Source organism: Acanthisitta chloris, unplaced genomic scaffold (assembly GCF_000695815.1).
Source record: "Acanthisitta chloris isolate BGI_N310 unplaced genomic scaffold, ASM69581v1 scaffold7185, whole genome shotgun sequence".
NCBI classification, from domain to species: domain Eukaryota; kingdom Metazoa; phylum Chordata; class Aves; order Passeriformes; family Acanthisittidae; genus Acanthisitta; species Acanthisitta chloris.
This window is the reverse complement of record NW_008675377.1, coordinates 21,011-39,239: the sequence shown is the minus strand read 5'-3', so window position 1 is coordinate 39,239 and position 18,229 is coordinate 21,011. Positions and strand designations below refer to the sequence as shown.

Here is an 18,229-nt window from a genome sequence, read left to right as displayed (position 1 = left end):
CAGGCACAGCATCACCAGTGGGTGAGAGAGGGGAAGGTCCTGCTCTGCTCTGTGCTGGGGTGGCCTCACCTTGAGTCCTGGGGACAGTTTTGGGTGCTACAATATGGGAAAGATCTAAAGCTGTTGGAGAGTGTCCAAAGGAGGGACATGAGGATGGTGAAGGATCTGGAGGGGTCACATGAGGAGTGTTTGAGGGCACTTGGCTTATTCAGCTGGAGCAGAGGAGACTGAGGGCAGAGCTCAGCAGGGTCTGCAGCTCCTCCCGAGGGGCAGTGCAGGGACAGCTCTGATCTCTGTGCCCTGGGACAGGGACAGGATGAGGGAACAGCTGGAGCTGTGTCAGGGGAGGGTTAGGCTGGAGATTAGGGAAAGGTTCTTCCCCCAGAGGTGTTTGGGCACTGAACAGCTCCCCAGGGCAGTGGTCACAGCCCCAAGGCTGACAGAGCTCCAGGAGGGTTTGGCCAATGCTCTCAGGCTCAGGGTGCAGTGTTGGCGTGTCCTGGGCAGGGGTTGCGCTGATGATCCCTGTGGCTCCTTCCAGCTCAGGAGGTTCCATGGCTGTATCAGTGTGACTTGGCAGTTGAGTATCAACCTCAAATGACTGTGATGCTAATTGTTGTCTCTAGACTAGGCCACAGATTCATGTTCTCCTCACTTTAAATGTTCTGATGAACAACATTAATGAGTACCAATGGTCCAGAGACTTTCAAACCGTTGTCAGTTCCTCACTGCTCTTTGCTATGGATATTCACTTACACTTTTGCAAGGCTCAAAGCAATATCAGGTGAGTTAAATCCATTAACCCTTTCCTTTGGAAAACTGCTGGAAACTTTGCTGTGCCATAACAGGAATTGTCTAATTCATAAACATTTTCTTCCTTAGGAAAGGCTTAGGAAGACTTAGGAAGGAAGGAAATTGGGTGGAAGGAAGAAAAGGAGGAAAGAAATATAGGAAGGAACCAAATGTGCTTCTTCTGCCTCCACTTTGCCCTCTCAGGTCACAGAATGATCCTTCCGAGTGTTGAGCTGAGTAAGCTCCATGAATAATAAGAATAACCAGATTTCTACCCATTTCCCACTTGTTTTTGTCTCTCTTTTGAAGCCTGAGACAGCTGCTGCGCTCAAACGCACTGTTGAGGCTCTTCTGGAGAGAGGAGCCATCGTGAGGAACCTTGAGAACCTGGGCGAGAGGTCTCTACCCTACAAGATCTCCAAGCACAAGGAGCGTCACAGGAGAGGAGGGTAGGGATGATGCCTTTTTCCTGACCATCCTTTGAGTGCTGCTCCTTGAAAATGTGTCTAATTAACTCTGTTTTGGTCTGTCTTGTGCTTTTTGGGAGTGTAGCTGTAAGGGGTGGGAGCTCAGACTGGCTCTTGGGCTCTGTGTGCTCTGCTTGGAGCAATTCATGTCCTTTATTGTGCCTGGGGTTGGGTTTCTGTCACTGTTCAGTGCTTGTGGCATCATAGCCCAAGTCCCAGACCTGCAGAGCTGCTTTCCACACCATGAACAGTGTCACTAGATGTCATTTTTAAATGCAGTTATTTTCCGAACTAGTCAGGCTGTTTACTGATCTAATTTGAACTTAATCTACTGGTTGCTAATTGGCAGGATGGATCCTTTCCCTCTGATGTTAATTACCATGTGTAGGTACCTTGTAAGAATTGGTTGTGTGTCCAAGGCAGTTCTTGTTTCTCTGAGACACTTAGAATCATGGAATCATAGAAGATTTGGGTTGGAAGGACCTTAAAGATCACCTAGTCCCCCCCCCTGCCATGGGTCCCCTCCCACCAGCCCAGGCTGCTCCAAGCCTCATCCAGCCTGGCCTGGAACACTCCCAGGGATGGAGCAGCCACAGCTGCTCTGGGCAACCTGTGCCAGTGCCTCAGCACCTCACAGGGAGCAATTCCTGCCCAATCTCCACCTGTCCCTGCCCTCGGGCAGGGGGAAGCCATTCCCTGTGTCCTGTCCCTCCAGCCCTTGTCCCAAGTCTCTCTGCAGCTCTCTTGGCACCCCTTGAGGCACTGGAAGGGGCTCTAAGGTCTCCCTGGAGCTTCTCCTCTGCAGGCTGTTCCCCTCAGCTCTCAGCCTGTCAATTCAGGATGTTGCAGGTGTCTGTGGTTTGCAGGAGATACAATCCTTGTGGATTAGCATCTCTGATGTCAGACCTCCCCTCAGTGCAGCAGGAAGGTGCTGTGGGTTGCATCCTCTCCTTGAAGCTACTTCTGAAATGGCTTCTGCCTCTCCCAAGGACTGGCAAATGTTGCTAAGCAACTTGCAGTGCGTTGGAGCTGCCTGTGGTAATCAAAACAGCAATTAGCAACATGCTCCTCCTAAGCCTCTCATGGAACTGTGTGTGATGGGCTGGTTGGAGCCTGCCGACCTGAGCCTTGTTTCAGGAGCATTGGGCAATGGACAAGGTGATTTCAGAGGTGCAAAGCCCTTCTTGGATCCTCTCCGTGGATGTGACTCCATGGTTTCAGTCCTCCTGATGAGGACTTAGTTCTCCTGCAAAGTGGGAGTTGTTGACAGGTGAAGGAGACTTGACAGCAAGGGGAGGAGATCTCCACCATGTGTCTGTCACTCCATGCTGGAGAAGAGAAGTTTTGGGGAGACATTATAGACATTTCCAGTACCCTAAGGGGCTAAAAAACAGGGAGGTAGAGGAACCTTTTGCAAGGCATGTAGTGACAGGATGAGGGGGAATGGTTTTAAGCTGAAGGAGGACATGGTTAGATTGGGTTGGGGTTGGAGGGAGCTTAAAGTTCATCCAGTGCCACCACTGCCCTGGGCAGGGACAGCTCCCACCAGCCCAGGCTGCTCCAAGCCCCATCCAACCTGGCCTGTGACACTCCCAGGGATGGAGCAGCCACAGCTGTTCTGGGCAACCCTCACACCTTCCGCTGTCATGAAGTTGCCCCTGGAACACTTCCAGTGACTCCACCACCTCCCTGGGCAACTCATTTCAAGGCCTGAACACTGACAGGGAAAAATTGTTCTAATATTTAACCTGAACCTCCTCTGGGGCTACTTAAGGCCATTTCCTTTGGTCTTGTCACTTGGGGCATGGCAGAAGAGACCAACCCACACCTCACTGCAACCTCCTGGAGAGCTGGAGAGAGCATTGAGTTCCCCCTGAGCCTCCTGTTCCCCATGCTGAGCCCCCACAGCTCCCTCAGCCACTGCTTCCAGGACTGACTCTGCACACCCTTCCCCAGCTCCGTTCCCTCCTCTTCTCCTGTCACACAAGTTCCAAAGCACATCTAAAACTTTCACCTGTATTTTCTACCTCCTGACCCCATCAGAAACTGTTGGTGGTGTACCCTGTGCTCCTCAGCAGAGCCTGGAAGCCACCAGGGTCCCTGCACACCTCCAGCAGCAAATTCCCCAGGCAAATGCTCAGATAAGGTCCCCAAATCCCACTCAGCAAAGGAACAAAAGTGAGACCTGAGTTTGCTACCTGAGAGAACAAGTGGGCTGAGGAGATAACTGGGCTGAACAGCAAAACAGAAAGATTAAGAGACAAAGCAAGCAAATAACAAAAGAAAATTGCCAGCTTTTCAACATCTGATTTGAAAGGAGAAAGAAAAGCAGGAAGGCACGGTGAAAAAATGGCAAATAGAACATGGAAATTGTGAGGAATAATCCGAATTCAATAATCAGAATTAGGCAGAGTTTAGCTGGAAAACTCAAAAATCATAGAATCATGGAAGGGTTTGGAGGACCTTAAGGATCATCTCATCCCACCCCTTCCAATGGTTAACATGATTAACAACAAATCTCAAGCTCAGATACACAGCATTTAAACCCATTTCCACCTGGACACCTCCTTCTCCTCAAATCTCTTCCCAGCTCCTTCCAGTTAACAGATTCTTGGTCTGCAAAAGGTTTGGACCATTCCCTTCCCAAAGGAGTGTGTGAATCTTGTATTTTTCCAAGCTCTGTCTTGTAGCTTCCCTTGGAGCATCTCAAGTAAAAATATCCTCCATCCCCACCAGGGCCCCCAAACCACCTCCTTCACCCCTGAGACATCAAGTGTCACAAAGGGATGATTAAGGCTGAGCCTGGCAAGGCCAAGGAAAACAGGTTAGCCACAAAGTGCAAACCCACAGCCTGTGCTACTATCACTTTACAACCAGTTGCAATATCCTCCTGCCCAAATATGCCCTTCAATAGCATCTCCCAAGCCAATCTGGAGCTGCTCTGAGGGCTTCAGTGCTCTTTAGAGCATCTTAAACAGCCACCAAATCCACAGTGAAACATTCCCTGAATTCAAATGCTGCTCCACACCTTATTGAAATCAGTTTACTTTGGTTTGTGCCAGAAATAAATATCTCCTGATCCTAGGAATAAGGACAACACACGGTGGTGAAAGCAATTTCAAAGCAGCTCATTAATGAGGAGTAGTGGCTAGTAAAAACAATGAGTTGGCACAAATCTATAGCCCATGAGGAGATTAGAGCTGGTAATGCTTATTTACATTCTTCCAGTGTTTTTTGAGAGCCAGGGCCATGGGCAAGGCACAGGCTCAATGCCTTGGCTCAGTTTACATACCTAACCCACACTGGAGTCAGTGTGTCCTTGGCATATTTGCTTCATCTACAAGAGCAATAATTTTCTTAAATACTTCAAGCCCCAAAATATTCCTGTTCTACCATGGCAATTAATACCAGAAATATGGTTTAGGAGCTAATTTCCTCCTAAGAAAACTGCAGAAGTGTGGGTTGGAGGAGTGGCCAGCAAAGTGGAGTGAGAACTGGCTGAGCAGCAGATCCCAGAGGGTTGTGACCAGTGGCACAGAGTCTGGTTGGAGGCTGTCACTGCTGGTGTCCCCCAGGGGTTCCATACTGGGCCCAGTTTTGTTCAACTGCTTCATCCTTGACTTGCCTGAGAAGACAGGGTTGCCTTCTCAGCAGGTTCCTGATGGTAGAACACTGGGACGAGTTGGAGATACCTCAACAAGGCCACAGTGAGGTCACCCCAAAGCTTCTCTTCTCCAGGCTGAACAACCCCAACTCTCTTAGCCTTTGGTTCTTCGTAATTACTCAGTAGGGGGAAAAGGAGGGAATTGAGTAAGTTTTTCTGGAGTTGGAGATACCTCAACAAGGCCACAGTGAGGTCACCCCAAAGCTTCTCTTCTCCAGGCTGAACAACCCCAACTCTCTTAGCCTTTGGTTCTTCGTAATTACTCAGTAGGGGGAAAAGGAGGGAATTGAGTAAGTTTTTCTGCTGGATGAGCTTGAAGGTCTTTTCCAGCCTTGATTCTGTGACTCCATGAACATGGCAAGGCGAGAAGGTTCTTTCCGAAGGATGTGGCATGGTGAAATCAACTAAGCTTCCAGGCCCTGCAGCACTGAGCTTCAGGAGCAGCTTCTCCTCTGCCATGGTGGAGAAGGCTTGAGGGTGTCACAGAATGGTTTGGGTTGGAAGGAACCTCAAAGATTATCTCATCCCACTCCCTGCCCTGGGCAGGGACACCTCCCACCAGTCCAGGTTGCTCCAAGCTGCATCCAACCTGGCCTGGAACACTCCCAGGGGTGGAGCAGCCCCAACCTCTCTGAGCACCATGTTAAGACATCTGCCTATTTTGGGAACATATCTATGTAAATTTTGTTGCATGTTCAAACTTTTCCTCTTGCCATAAAGTCTCTGAGCTTTGGAACTCTTATTTGCACAACTTTCAGCAAGCAGCTTGGGGCAGAATGGAATATTCCATGTGGGCAAGAGATGCTTAAGTGTCATCACACTGTCTAGATTCAGTTTGCTTTCCTTTATCCCTAAGAATGGAATAATAGTTACCTGTCAGATTGTTCTCTGTGGTGTTTACAAGCTGGAGCAACCTTCTTCCCACCCCCTTGGTGAATACAAACCATTAAGATTTAATTCTGCAGAGAAGTGTACCAACATGTTTAGCTTCACTCAAGTTGACTCTCTCAATGGTTTTCTTGGCTGTTGAAGGCCAAAGAGGAGGGAAGAAAAGCAGGGGAAAGGGATTGCAAGTTTTCCTGTCTTAATATTATCAAACTAACTTGTTCATCTGGAGCAGAGGAGCCTGAGGGCAGAGCTCAGCAGGGTCTGCAGCTCCTCCCGAGGGGCAGTGCAGGGACAGCTCTGATCTCTGTGCCCTGGGACAGGGACAGGATGAGGGAACAGCTGGAGCTGTGTCAGGGGAGGGTTAGGCTGGAGATCAGGGAAAGGTTCTTTCCCCAGAGGTGTTTGGGCACTGAACAGCTCCCCAGCGCAGTGGGCACAGCCCCAAGGCTGACAGAGCTCCAGGAGTTTGGCAGTGGTCACAGCCCCAAGGCTGACAGAGCTCCAGGAGGGGTTGGCCAATGCTCTCAGGCTCAGGGTGCAGGGTTGGGGTGTCTGGGCAGGGCCTGGAGTTGGACTTGGATAATCCACGTGTCCCTTCCAGTTCAGAATATTCCATGGTTTGATTTAATTTATAGCCAATGCACAAGGTGTTTTCTGTTCAGATTTTAGACTATCTTGAGCTGTTTAGGCCAAAAGGAGTTCTGGGTCTATAAAGCACTTGGATGAGGACAAAACCAGCTGGAATATTTGTGGATTATACGCATTAGAAGCATTTTCTGCTCAATTGATTGCCTTCTTCCACTAGATGGGGCTTTCTTCATTGATGAGTTCAACCATTACTGTTCCTTCAACTTCTTTTGTCCACATGCACATACATAAGTGTGGTGGATGTGCCTTAAGTAGCAGAGCCTTGAGATGGTTTCAGGTTGGGTTTTGCCTCCACTTTCCCTGTGGCAGTGCAATTTTGAGTTTTAGTGCTTTACCGAGGCACCAGGCACCTCACCTGGTGAGGTGGAGCCACCAGGACTGTTCTCTGATGCACTAAATCCTTGTGCCAAGCACCTTGATGAAGTGTGAAGTGAAAAGGACCTGCAGGTGCTGCTTGACAAGGGCTAAACATGTGCCCAGGTGTGCCAGAAGGTCAGTGGCTCCTGGGCTGGCTCAGCCATGGTGTGGCCACAGGCTCAGGGCAGGGATTGTCCCTCTGTGCTGGCACTGGAGAGGCCCCAGGAGTGCTGGGACCAGTTCTGGGCTCTCTCTGCAGGAGAGACATGCAGGGGCTGGAGGTGTCCAGGGCAGGGGACAGAGCTGGGGAAGGGTGTGCAGAGTCAGTCCTGAGAGCAGTGGCTGAGGGAGCTGTGTGGGCTCAGCCTGGGGAACAGGAGGCTCAGGGGGAACTCATTGCTCTCTCCAGCTCCTGCCAGGAGGTGCAGCCAGGTGGGCTCAGGCTCTGCTCCCAGGGAACAGGGACAGGACCAGGGGAAACACCTCAGGCTGTGCCAGAGGAGGGTCAGGTTGGCCATCAGGAGGAATTTCCCCATGGAAAGGGCTGTCAGGCACTGGGATGTGCTTCCCAGGGAGGTGATGGAGTCACCATCCCTGGAGGTGTCCAAGGAGCTCAGGATGTGGCATTCAGAGCTCTGGTCTAGCTGAGAAGTGGTGATGGGTCCCAGGTTCAACTTGGTGGTCTCAGAGGTCTTTTCCAACCTTAAGGATTCTGTGAAAATACCTTTGCATTATTTAATTAGCTTAATGACAGGTGTCTCTGTACAGAATGTGGCAGAGTGTGGATGATGAAGTATATTTTCCTCTCATTACTTTGCTCATTCTGGATTGTTTGCTTCATTGCTGTGGCACAGCCTAGTTCCTGTGGTACCAGGTCTAAGGTACCAGATACTAAGGTACCAGAGTTTGATCTGCTCCTTCCCTGCTGCTGTCCTGGGTTGCCTCCACACAACCTTCTCTTCTCCAGGTCGAACAGCCCCAACTCTCTCCTAGGGAAGCTGCTCCAGCCCTCTGATCAGCTTTGTGGCCTCCTCTGGTCTTGCCCCAACAGTTGCATGTCCTTCTGATGTTGAGGACACCAGAACTGTGTGCAGTATTCCAGGTGTGGCCTCACCAGAGCAGAGCAGAGAGGGAGAATCACCTCCTTGGACCTGCTGCCCACTCCTTTTGGCCACACACTCCTTTGTATAGGATGACCTTCATGAGAAACAATGTCAAGCTGCTCTCACCCTCCTCCAGGTGGTTTCTCCTTTCCCTCCTTGATTCTTCACCTCTGCCTGTTCCTCAGAAGAGTTTCCTTCCATTGTACCTTCCACCTCCCCATGGGGGAGGCATTTTATGGCCACAACCATGACACGACACAGCCTCTTCCAGGCCTACCCTAGCTGCACTTTCTCCTTCAGCCCCCCAAGCTGACAGAATTGCATTCAGGAGGATCTAAAAGTGACTTTTGCTCCAGGTTCTTTGAAGTCTTAACTTGTCCATTTGAAATCAGAAGATTTGAGCATCCTCATGACTTAAAGTTCAAACAGTTTCTGGCTTGAAGCTGTTTAAACTCAGCACTGAAACTTGTTTGGGTTTTTTTTCCCTCTTTCCTCTCTCATTCCCCTCACATGCAAAGCCACATCCTCCTCTCTCTGAGCCCTCTAATATCTCATTTTTTTCCCAGTGAGTGCATTGTTTTAGCAGATTTCAGCCTGCTCTCCTGCCTTCAAATCAGCCTCCTGTTTGCAGCAGAGCAGGATGACAAAAATAACTGTGGTCTGAGTGAATCAGTGGAATTTTCCTGCCTTTTTCCCCTCCCAAATCCTCTGACTCCTAGAGAGCATAAATGCCTCTGCATTTCTCTTTGCAAGAATGAGGTGGTTTCCCTCCTTGCATTCCTGTATTTTTCCCTTTCTCGAAGTCTCCCTGGGATTTGGGCTTGTTTACTACACAACCAGGAGAAATCACTGCCTGAAATGAAGGTTTGAGGAGGGTTAGCCCTCTCCGGACCTCGTGATGGTTGATTGCCATGTGTAGATGTGGGGGAAAGAGGGTTCAGATCTCCTCAGGGACTTCATTGTCCATTGTCTTGCTTCTTATTTTTACAACCCTTGGTTTCTTTTCTGTCTTTAAGGAAAAAAAAAGCTCTTTTTCCCGCTGTCCTCTCTCCCTTCTCTCTCTCTTTTTCATGCCAGAGGAAAGCAATCATTGCTTGTTAACCTTGAAATGTGCTGGTTGTTTTTCCAACCCTCACATTGTGCCCAATTACTGCAGTTTTGTGTCTTTAGATAAAATACCTATTCTGTGAGGAGTCAGAAAGATCTGCTGGAACAGCTCATCCTCCCTTCTCCCCCCTCCTCTCCTTCCCTTATCAACAGTGCGTCAGTGGAAATTTCCACCCTTTGCTGATGGCAGAGAAAGCACAAAGTTGCAGAGAAAAAAGGGGGAAAAAAACCCTCTTGCTGCTTTAGGAACACAATGAAAAGCAGCAGATGATTCCAGGCAGGAATGAAGTGAAATCCTGGAGTCACTGTGGGGGTAAACTGGTGAAGAAAACACCGTGGATGAGTTTTCTTGCTAACGGAAGGGACAGGAATCACCAGCTGGAATTCTGCCCCTCCTCATCCTCCATCCTGTAAGTTGGATTTGGAAGGTGTCTTCCCAAGGAGAAGTGTTAAGTGTCATCTGCTAAATTTACCAAGTGGCTTTTAATGGCTTTAGCAGCAAATCCAACTTGTCCTTTGTGATATGAATCCCTCAGATGTTGCTGGGTTGGATCTGCTGACCAATTATCCCAGCTGAAAAGGTGTTTCTCTCCCTAAACTCTTCACCAGGTGGAGTCTCTCTGTCTTGGAGATCACAAAACAGTCCACACTTCAATCCTCCAAATCTATTAAGCCAAACTTTATTCCCCACTGAAGCCTGTGAGGATTTGAGGAGGATTTAGCCCTTGGGGGTTCCTGAGTCAGTGAGGTGGCACCAACTCCGTGTGACATCCAACCTGTTTGCAGCTGCTGTGGGATCTGTCAGTGGTGGCTGATTTTCTCTGTTCATGCAATAAATCTCTCTGGCACAGAGGATTTGGGTGAATGAGCTGAACCTCCATGGCCTGAGGGCAGTGCCCATCTGTGCCCTGTGCTGGGCACTGGGGAGGTCCCACAGCAATGCTGGGGTCACTGCTGGCTGCTCACTACAAGGCAGACCCTGAGGGGCTGGAGGTGTCCAGGAATCGAAATGGAGCTGGAGAAGAAATGACACCACAGGATACAAAGTGGCATCATAAAATTGACACTTGCCTGTCGTTGTATGTGTGTGTAGAGAAGGCAATTGATAGTCTGAAAGGTAGTTCCCTCCAAGCACTAAGGGTTTGTGCACTGAAAGAACCAAGCTGGATAGACTGGGCCTTAAATAGGATAGGAAGTGTTGCTGGAGCTCAGCACCATCAGGACCTGCAGTGCAGTGGGAAAGTAACCACTGAGGTAACAGGACCCAAGGGAAGAGCTGGAGCTGTGTTGGAGGGGTTTAGGCTGGAGATTAGGCAAAAGTTCTTCCCCGTAGGTGTTTGGGCACTGAACAGCTCCCCAGGGCAGTGGGCACAGCCCCAAGGCTGCCAGAGCTCAGTGTTGCTGGAGCTCAGCACCATCAGGACCTGCAGTGCAGTGGGAAAGTAACCACTGAGGTAACAGGACCCAAGGGAAGAGCTGGAGCTGTGTTGGAGGGGTTTAGGCTGGAGATTAGGCAAAAGTTCTTCCCCGTAGGTGTTTGGGCACTGAACAGCTCCCCAGGGCAGTGGGCACAGCCCCAAGGCTGCCAGAGCTCCAGGAGGGTTTGGTCAATGCTCTCAGGCTCAGGGTGCAGTGTTGGGGTGTCCAAAAGTTGGACTGATGATCCTTGTAGGTGCTTCCAACTCAGGCTATTCCATGACTCCAACAAAGCAGAGTTCAACTGAACATTTCCTCTTTGAAACCAAGATAACACTGACCTTTTCTCTCCCAATATACCAAAATCTAAGCAAAAACTCAGCAAGCTTCAGTGATGAAATCCCTCAGAACAGTCACCTCCAGCCAAGGGGTTGCAGTCCAGGTGTTTTTCTCATCCCTCTGTGTGTGTTTCTCATTCCAGGTACTTCCTGATAGACTTAGAGGCTCCTCCTTCCATTGTCTCAACCATGATGGAACATTTAGGACGTGACATTGATGTCATTAGAAGAGGCTTTATAAAGCATCCCCAGGCCAAGCCACAAGAATGCAATGGCATCATCCCAGTTGACTATGAAGAGAAACTAACTGGCAAGAAGAAGTGAAAATCCCAAATATTTAGAACTTTTTCCTCCAAATTTCTTATTCTTGCTTTGGAAAACAGTTGGGATAAGTCGTCTCCATCATAAATAACCAGTTCACATGTGTTGTGTGTGGTATAGACATGAGCTGATGTTAGTTGAGGTTTCTTTCTGCTAAAAGTCATTTAAATAGCCTTAATTTGTGGTTTGAAATTGAGATTTGACAACTCTGAACTGGCTTTTCTTTCCTCTTAGAGCACTACATTGATAATGAAGATTTAGCCCTCACCAGAAGGCTAAAAGTAACATCTTTCCAAAGACAAATGACCTCAGAACATGTATGTGTATGAGAAATGAAGAACTCTCCAGTGGAAATTTGTTGGGGGCTTTTCCCCCCCTTGTTTTTTGAAAAAAAAAAGGAATAAAATTGAGATTAAAAATCCAACTTGTTCTTTGTGATATGAATCCCTCAGATGTCACTGGGTTGCATCTGCTGACCAATTATCCCAACTGACAAAGTGTTTCTCTCCCTAAACTCTTCACCAGGTGCAATCTCTTTGTCCTGGAGACCACAAAACAGTCCACACTTCAATCCTCCAAATCTATTAAGCCAAACTTTATTCCGAAGCCAAGCCTGTGAGGATTTGAGGAGGATTTAGCTCTTGGGGGTTCCTGAGTCAGTGAGGTGGCACCAACTCCTCCTTGTCCCCCACACTGTTGACTCATGGACAGCCTGTTACCCACCAGGACCCCCAGGTCATTCTCCTCAGAGCTGCTCCCCAGCAGGTCAGTGCCCTACCTGTCCAGGTGCTTGGGTTTGTTCTTTCCCAGGTGCAGGACCTTCACTTGTTCTGGTTGAATTCCAGGTGGTTCTTCTCCAACCTGTGGAGGTCCCTCTGAAGGGCCTCAGATCCCTCTGAGATGTCTTTGCCTTTTTGCTTGTTGCCAGCTGGTTTGTCCCTCTGGGCTGGGAGAGATCTCCAAGAGACTTGAGGACAATGTGGTCTTGCTGGAGAGGCAGAAGAATCTATGGAGCCAAACCATGGCTAGATACCTAAAATGGCACCTTCTGTGGCCATTCCCAGAGGCCTAAACTGTTTGAATACCAGTACTTTGCATTCTGTTTATTAAAGAACCTGAGAGTGAAGCTCTTCAATCCTTAGCTTATGTTTCTGAGTGTCTCAAATAAGTAGTTTCATGCTCCTAGAGCCTCTGGTTGTCTTGCTTGTGGCTTGTGGGGACACACAGAGTTGAGTAAGGCCTAAAATAACAACTGGCACTTCTCCTGGCTTGAAAATGTTTGCTCAGCAAACCAATAGTGGGGAAGATCTTGGGTATGGCCTCAATCACTCCTTTATCCTCAGCTTGTCTCTCTTTCACAGCTGGATCTTACACTCCAGAGGTTTCTCCAGCAGCCTGAGGACACTGCTCTATCCAAGAACTCTTCAGAGTGCTTGGTGTGGCCACTGCCCTGACCCCAGAAAGGTTGTGCCACAGGGATTTGCTCTCACAGACCAAGAGTGCATCAAAATCCCTTTTGTTGAGGAGGAATTTCAAGTTCCTCAGTGTCAGCAGAACAGTTCTGTCCCTAAATGTTTTAAGGGCCCTTTGAAAATCATCTCCTGCTTGGGAGCTGCAGGCTGAGCTGGGGCCAAGCAGCACACAGGGATGTGTTGTTTGGAAGTTAGATGAGGAGTGATTAGAAGTCAACATGGGCTCCTAGTGCTGCAGCTCAGCTTGAATCACTCAAACACATCACCTGTCACTTAGGGACATCAGTGGTTGCTTGGGAAGTGGCTTCACTCTGTGAGGAAGCTTTGAAATTGAAAACAGTCGTGTTGGGGTCGGGAATGTCCCTGAAGACATGAGCACATGTTGGCTGTGCTCAGAGAGGCTCCAGGATCTGTCCAGCACTGACACTGTCTCCAGCACAAATGTGAGTCATAGAACCAGAGACTCACAGATTGGTTTGGGTTGGAAGGACCTTAAAGCTCATCCAGTTCCACCCCTGCCCTGGGCAGGGGCCCCTTCCACCAGCCCAGGCTGCTCCGAGCCCCATCCAACCTGGCCTGGAACACTCCCAGGGATGGAGCAGCCACAGCTGCTCTGGGCAACCTGTGCCAGTGCCTCAGCACCTCACAGGGAGCAATTCCTGCCCAATCTCCACCTGTCCCTGCCCTCTGGCAGTGGGAAGCCATTCCCTGTGTCCTGTCCCTCCAGCCCTTGTCCCAAGTCTCTCTCCATCTTTCTTGTAGTTCCTTCATGTCCTGGAAATCTTCAATTAGAAGCCAACCCTCCTAGATATTTCCAACTTGTGGCCTGTAAGTACAGACATAAGAACTGTTTTAAACATGAGATTTTTTTTTCATTGGCCTTTTTATGATTCACTTTTCTCCAACTCTCTGCCACGATTTCCATGGAACCCCTGACTGAAGAGCTCTGAGGAAAACACAATCCAGAGCAAATGAGATGCTTGATAAGTTCACTGGGACTGGGGTTATGTCCCTCCACCCACTACAACAGCCCCAGGGGGAGGAAAGAGCCTCATAATTGTGTCCTTCCCTAGAATTCTGAGGTTTGCATAGAACAGAAGTGACAATTGACATGGAGCCAAAACATATATTTTCCCAACTACTTCATGAAGAATGTGTTACTCTCCATGACCTATGGAATGTGTTGCTTCAACAGACCTTTCTAACCACGTTGGCTGCAGCTGGAGAAGCACCTCAGGCTACTGCTGCTCCTCTCTGTGCCTCCTGTGGAGGAGTGGGAGAGTCACCACTGATTGAATGAACAGGGGGAGTGAGGCACTGACAGATCGCACTTGTGAAACCTTCAAGGTTGTCTCCTAAAAACATTTTTTTACTGGGAGGTGATGCTCAGTGTAAACCTGGGGGAGATTTCAGCCCTTGTGCTGAGGCTGCCAAGTCAGTGCTGTTTGGAAAGTGCTGATGGCACATAGGAAATGTGGCTGGTTGGAAGGCTGAGGAGAGTTCTGGGGGATGGTGACGTTCCACTGAGGCACTAAGAGGCCTCTGACTGAGTCCTGGAGGAGCAGAAAAGTTGTGGATGTCCAGAAAAACGGCGGCTGCTCCATCCCTGGGAGTGTTCCAGGCCAGGCTGGATGGGGCTTGGAGCAGCCTGGGCTGGTGGGAGGTGTCCCTGCCCAGGGCAGCAGGTTGGATGATCTCTAAGGTCCCTTCCAACCTGTGCCAGTGCCTCAGCACCCTGACAGGGAGGAAATCCTGCCCAATATCCCACCTAGCCCTGCCCTTTGCCAATGTGAAGCCATTGCCTGTGGCTTGTCCCTCCATGCCTTTGTGAAATGTCCCTTTTTATCTCTCTTGTAACCCTTTAGCTCTGATTTCTCTGAAGCCTTTCAGTAGGTGGATCACTCCCAAGAAGTACAGCATTTCCCCTTGTGGAGCTTTCTGCTCTTGGCTTCTCCTCAGCCTCCTCTGCCCCTGAGTAATCCCTTGGAGCTGAGCAGAGATGACTGTGGAGCTGATTGTAAATCACAGCAGGATAATCAGTGCTGCACGTGACATTCCTTCTGCCCTCTGAGAGCTCTATAAACAGCTGTGGTCTCACCTCCTCCCCCCAGTTAATTGCACTGGGAAGAGCAAGAACCCCCTCTGAGGGCTATTATCATTGGAATGACACAGGCCTTAAATGCTGCCATTGAGGAGAGGACAATAGTGATGTTCCTTATGTGAGAATCCACAGCGATGTGATGGTTTCTTCCACTGGGAATTGTGGGCAACCAACCCACTGAAGGCAGTTGGAATCCTTTGGTAGATGGTTTGACCCAAAATATGTGCTAAGGGATTTTTGGGAGGATGAAATCCATATGTCCAGAGGTTCACCAAGGTGCCTCATACTTGCAAACACATGCACATGATTTCATACAATCAATTAGGCTGGAAAAAGCCTCCAAACCCACCAAGTCCAACCTGGGACCCATCACCACTTCTCAGCTAGCCCAGAGCACTGAGTGCTATGTCCTGAGTTCCTTGGACACCTCCAGGGATGATGACTCCACCACCTCCCTGGGCAGCACATCCCAGTGCCTGACAGCCCTTTCCATGGGGAAATTCCTCCTGATGGCAAACCTGACACTCCTCTAGCACAGCCTGAGGAGTTTCCTCTGGTCCTGTCCCTTGTTTCCTGGGAGCAGAGCCTGAGCCCACCTGGGTGCACTTCCTGGCAGGGAGTTGAAGCTTTTTCCTTGTGCCACTGATTTCTCCTTGGATCTGGAGGAGAACATGTGTTTCCTTCTCTTGCCCTGTTGATCTTTCTCCCACTGCAAAGCTAACTTCACACCTGAATACTTCCAGGATCAACCACCTCCTTGATGCCATCAGGCCCCCTGATCAGAGCTTTGTGCAGAGTTCTCCTACAAGATTTCTACCAAACATTCATTGGAAGAAAACAAAGAAGCAGCTCTTGGCAGAGAGAAGCCTCTCCAGGTGAGCCAAATAACCTCAATGAGTATTCTCCTCTTTCCTATGTTTTCCATTATTTGACAAGACCTTCTGGGGTTTGTTTGGATTTTGGTTTGGAGCCTTCTGGAATGGAGGGAAAGGGTCCTGGATCTCCATTCTGGAATGCTGTAGGCAAAGCTTAGGGAGAGATTAAGACTTTATCTGCCTTCTGATAAACAGACACCATTTGTTTCTGCCATCTCTCCCAGTTCTGTGCCTTCCTTGGAGCTCAGACAGAATTTAAATGGACAAAAAATCCTCTTTTGTCCCTTCGCCAGGGGTGGGGTTTTTTTTAGGTTTTCTCAGGCCTTTTTTTTTTCCAGAAAGAAAGTCTATTATGTTTCTTAATTTGAGTCTCCATGTCAGGAAATAAACCTTTTCAAACAGGATATTTCAATCCTATTTCTATTCCAGGAAACTCCACTTTGGAGGTAGCTGCTCTTCATTTGCTTTCAAGCTGTATCAGGTGTTTGTCTATAATTAGATTAGTTTTCACATGTTCTGCTACACTTCTCTCAGCTCTTCATTCATTCCTGATGCAATTCCTTCTCTTTTACATCCTTCTAGTTGAGTGTTTCACCCATTGTCAATGGTCAAAGAGAAGTTAGAGGAATTTCTACTCATATAGTTCTGGTTGGGAGCAGCTGGACATGAGCCCAGGTGTGCCAGAAGGTCAGTGGCTCCTGGGCTGGCTCAGCCATGGTGTGGCCACAGGCTCAGGGCAGGGATTGTCCCTCTGTGCTAGCACTGGGCAGGCCCCAGGAGTGCTGGAACCAGTTCTGGGCTCTCTCTGCAGGAGAGACATGCAGGGGCTGGAGGTGCCCAGGGTAGGGGACAGAGCTGGGGAAGGGTGTGCAGAGTCAGTCCTGGGAGCAGTGGCTGAGGGAGCTGTGTGGGCTCAGCCTGGGGAACAGGAGGCTCAGGGGGAACTCACTGCTCTCTCCAGCTCCTGCCAGGAGGTGCAGCCAGGTGGGCTCAGGCTCTGCTCCCAGGGAACAGGGACAGGACCAGAGGAAATACCTCAGGCTGTGCCAGGGGAGGTTCAGGTTTGCCATCAGGAGGAATTTCCCCGTGGAAAGGGCTGTCAGGCACTGGGATGTGCTGCCCAGGGAGGTGGTGGAGTCACCACCCCTGGAGGTGTCCCAGGATCTCAGGACGTTGCACTCAGAGCTCTGGTCCTAGTTGCTAAGGTGGTGATGGGTCACAGGTTGGACTGGATGATCTTGAAGGCCTTTTCCAGCCTCAGTGATTCTGGGATATCTGAAGGCTGTGACTTCAGAAAGAAATCCCCCAAATGTTGCCCTTTGAGATTCTGATTTTTGATTTCTTATGTTCTCCATTAATTGTTGGTGGTCCAAAGGTCTAAACACAGAATGTGTTTGTGGATTGTTGGGTTACCTCAGAGCATGTGTTCACACCTTGGCCTAGAGTCCTGGTCACACTCCTTGGCCTCATGTTGCTGTCTCTGGCCACTGCCTGAGTGCAGCAGATTGCTCTGAGGGCAGGGAAGGGTAAAGGTAAGAATGGATTAGTTTACACTCAGGTGTATGAGGAGATTAGTTTACACTCAGGCATAAAAGAGGATTAATTTACACTCAAGCTCTGTCCCTGTTGGCACTTTGGTGCTCCTAACTTACACCAGTTCCATCCAAGCTCACCTCTGCACTCCAGACCTTCTACCTTGACTGTGGGGACATAGTCAAGGTGACCAGGAACAAAGATTTACTACTACAGAGGAGAGATCACAGCTAAGGTTCCACTTTTGTAGGCCACAGCTTCCAGTTTGCTGGCAAAGAACTTTGTGAGACTTCAAGACTGACCATGGTGTGTTTGAACTGGTGTGGCCAAAAGATGGGACTGCTGCAGGTTGGACTAGAGAAGGTAAGAGCACAGAGTAAGTTCTGATGCCAAGGACCTCAATGGCCATAAAAGACAGGTTGAACAGAGAAATTGTGGATGTTCCATCCCTGGAAGGGTTCAAAGCCAGGTTGGATGGAGCTTGGAGCAACCTGGGCTAGTGGAAGATGTCCACAGCTTCTCTGGGAAACCTGTGCCAGTGCCTCAGCACCCTCACAGGGAAGGGCCTAACCCTGTCCTCCTTCAGCTTAAGACCATTCCCCCTTGTCCTACCACTCCACGCCCTTGTGAAACATCCCTCTCCAGCCTTCTTGTAGGCCCTTTAGGCTCTGGGAGGAATTGGTTCCCAGATCTGAATCTCTGCTTAGCTACTTGATTTTGTGGTGCAGGAAAGCCCTGAGCAAGGAGCTTATCAAGCTGGATCAAACTGATATGTTGTGGGATAAAGGCAGGAGCCAAGGAGCCTCAGCCAGTGACAGGATAGACTTTGGTTGGGTTCAAGTCACCATGTAAGCACAGTCTGAGTGACTTCAAGCTTTGTTTACTGCTCTGCAGAAGTTTGTTTGTCCTACTGGTTCCTGCCTAGGAGAACAAGTACACACAACACAGCAGGACAGAGATGGTTCCAGATAAACACAACATCCATGTCCTCCTCCCCCAAGCAACCAATTCCAACGTGGGTGTCCTTTGGGGGGCCAAAAATGGGAGCACTGACAATGACAGTGTCTTGTGAGTCTATCTGCTTCCAACTCCTTGTCCATCCTTCTCCTGGCGAATTCCAACTGCTTCATGTCTGTTAGAAAGCAGT

General features: G+C 49.3%; 1 protein-coding gene across 1 annotated transcript; it reads left to right on the top strand.

Moving 5' to 3' along the window:
- Nucleotides 1-1,038: 1,038 nt before the first annotated feature.
- MRPS6 (mitochondrial ribosomal protein S6) lies at nt 1,039-11,104 on the top strand. Its single transcript, XM_009075723.1, has 2 exons — nt 1,039-1,241; nt 10,924-11,104. Exons 1-2 carry the CDS (start codon nt 1,039-1,041, stop codon nt 11,102-11,104), a joined length of 384 nt encoding a protein of 127 aa, XP_009073971.1.
- Nucleotides 11,105-18,229: the final 7,125 nt, after the last annotated feature.

Excerpts from the sequence above, each read along its gene's own strand:
- MRPS6 (XM_009075723.1), top strand. The coding sequence starts at position 1,039 with ATGAATAATAAGAATAACCAGATTTCTACCCATTTCCCACTTGTTTTT. Across the intron at positions 1,242-10,923 it reads GAGCGTCACAGGAGAGGAGG|GTACTTCCTGATAGACTTAG; the intron begins GTAGGGATGATG and ends TTCTCATTCCAG.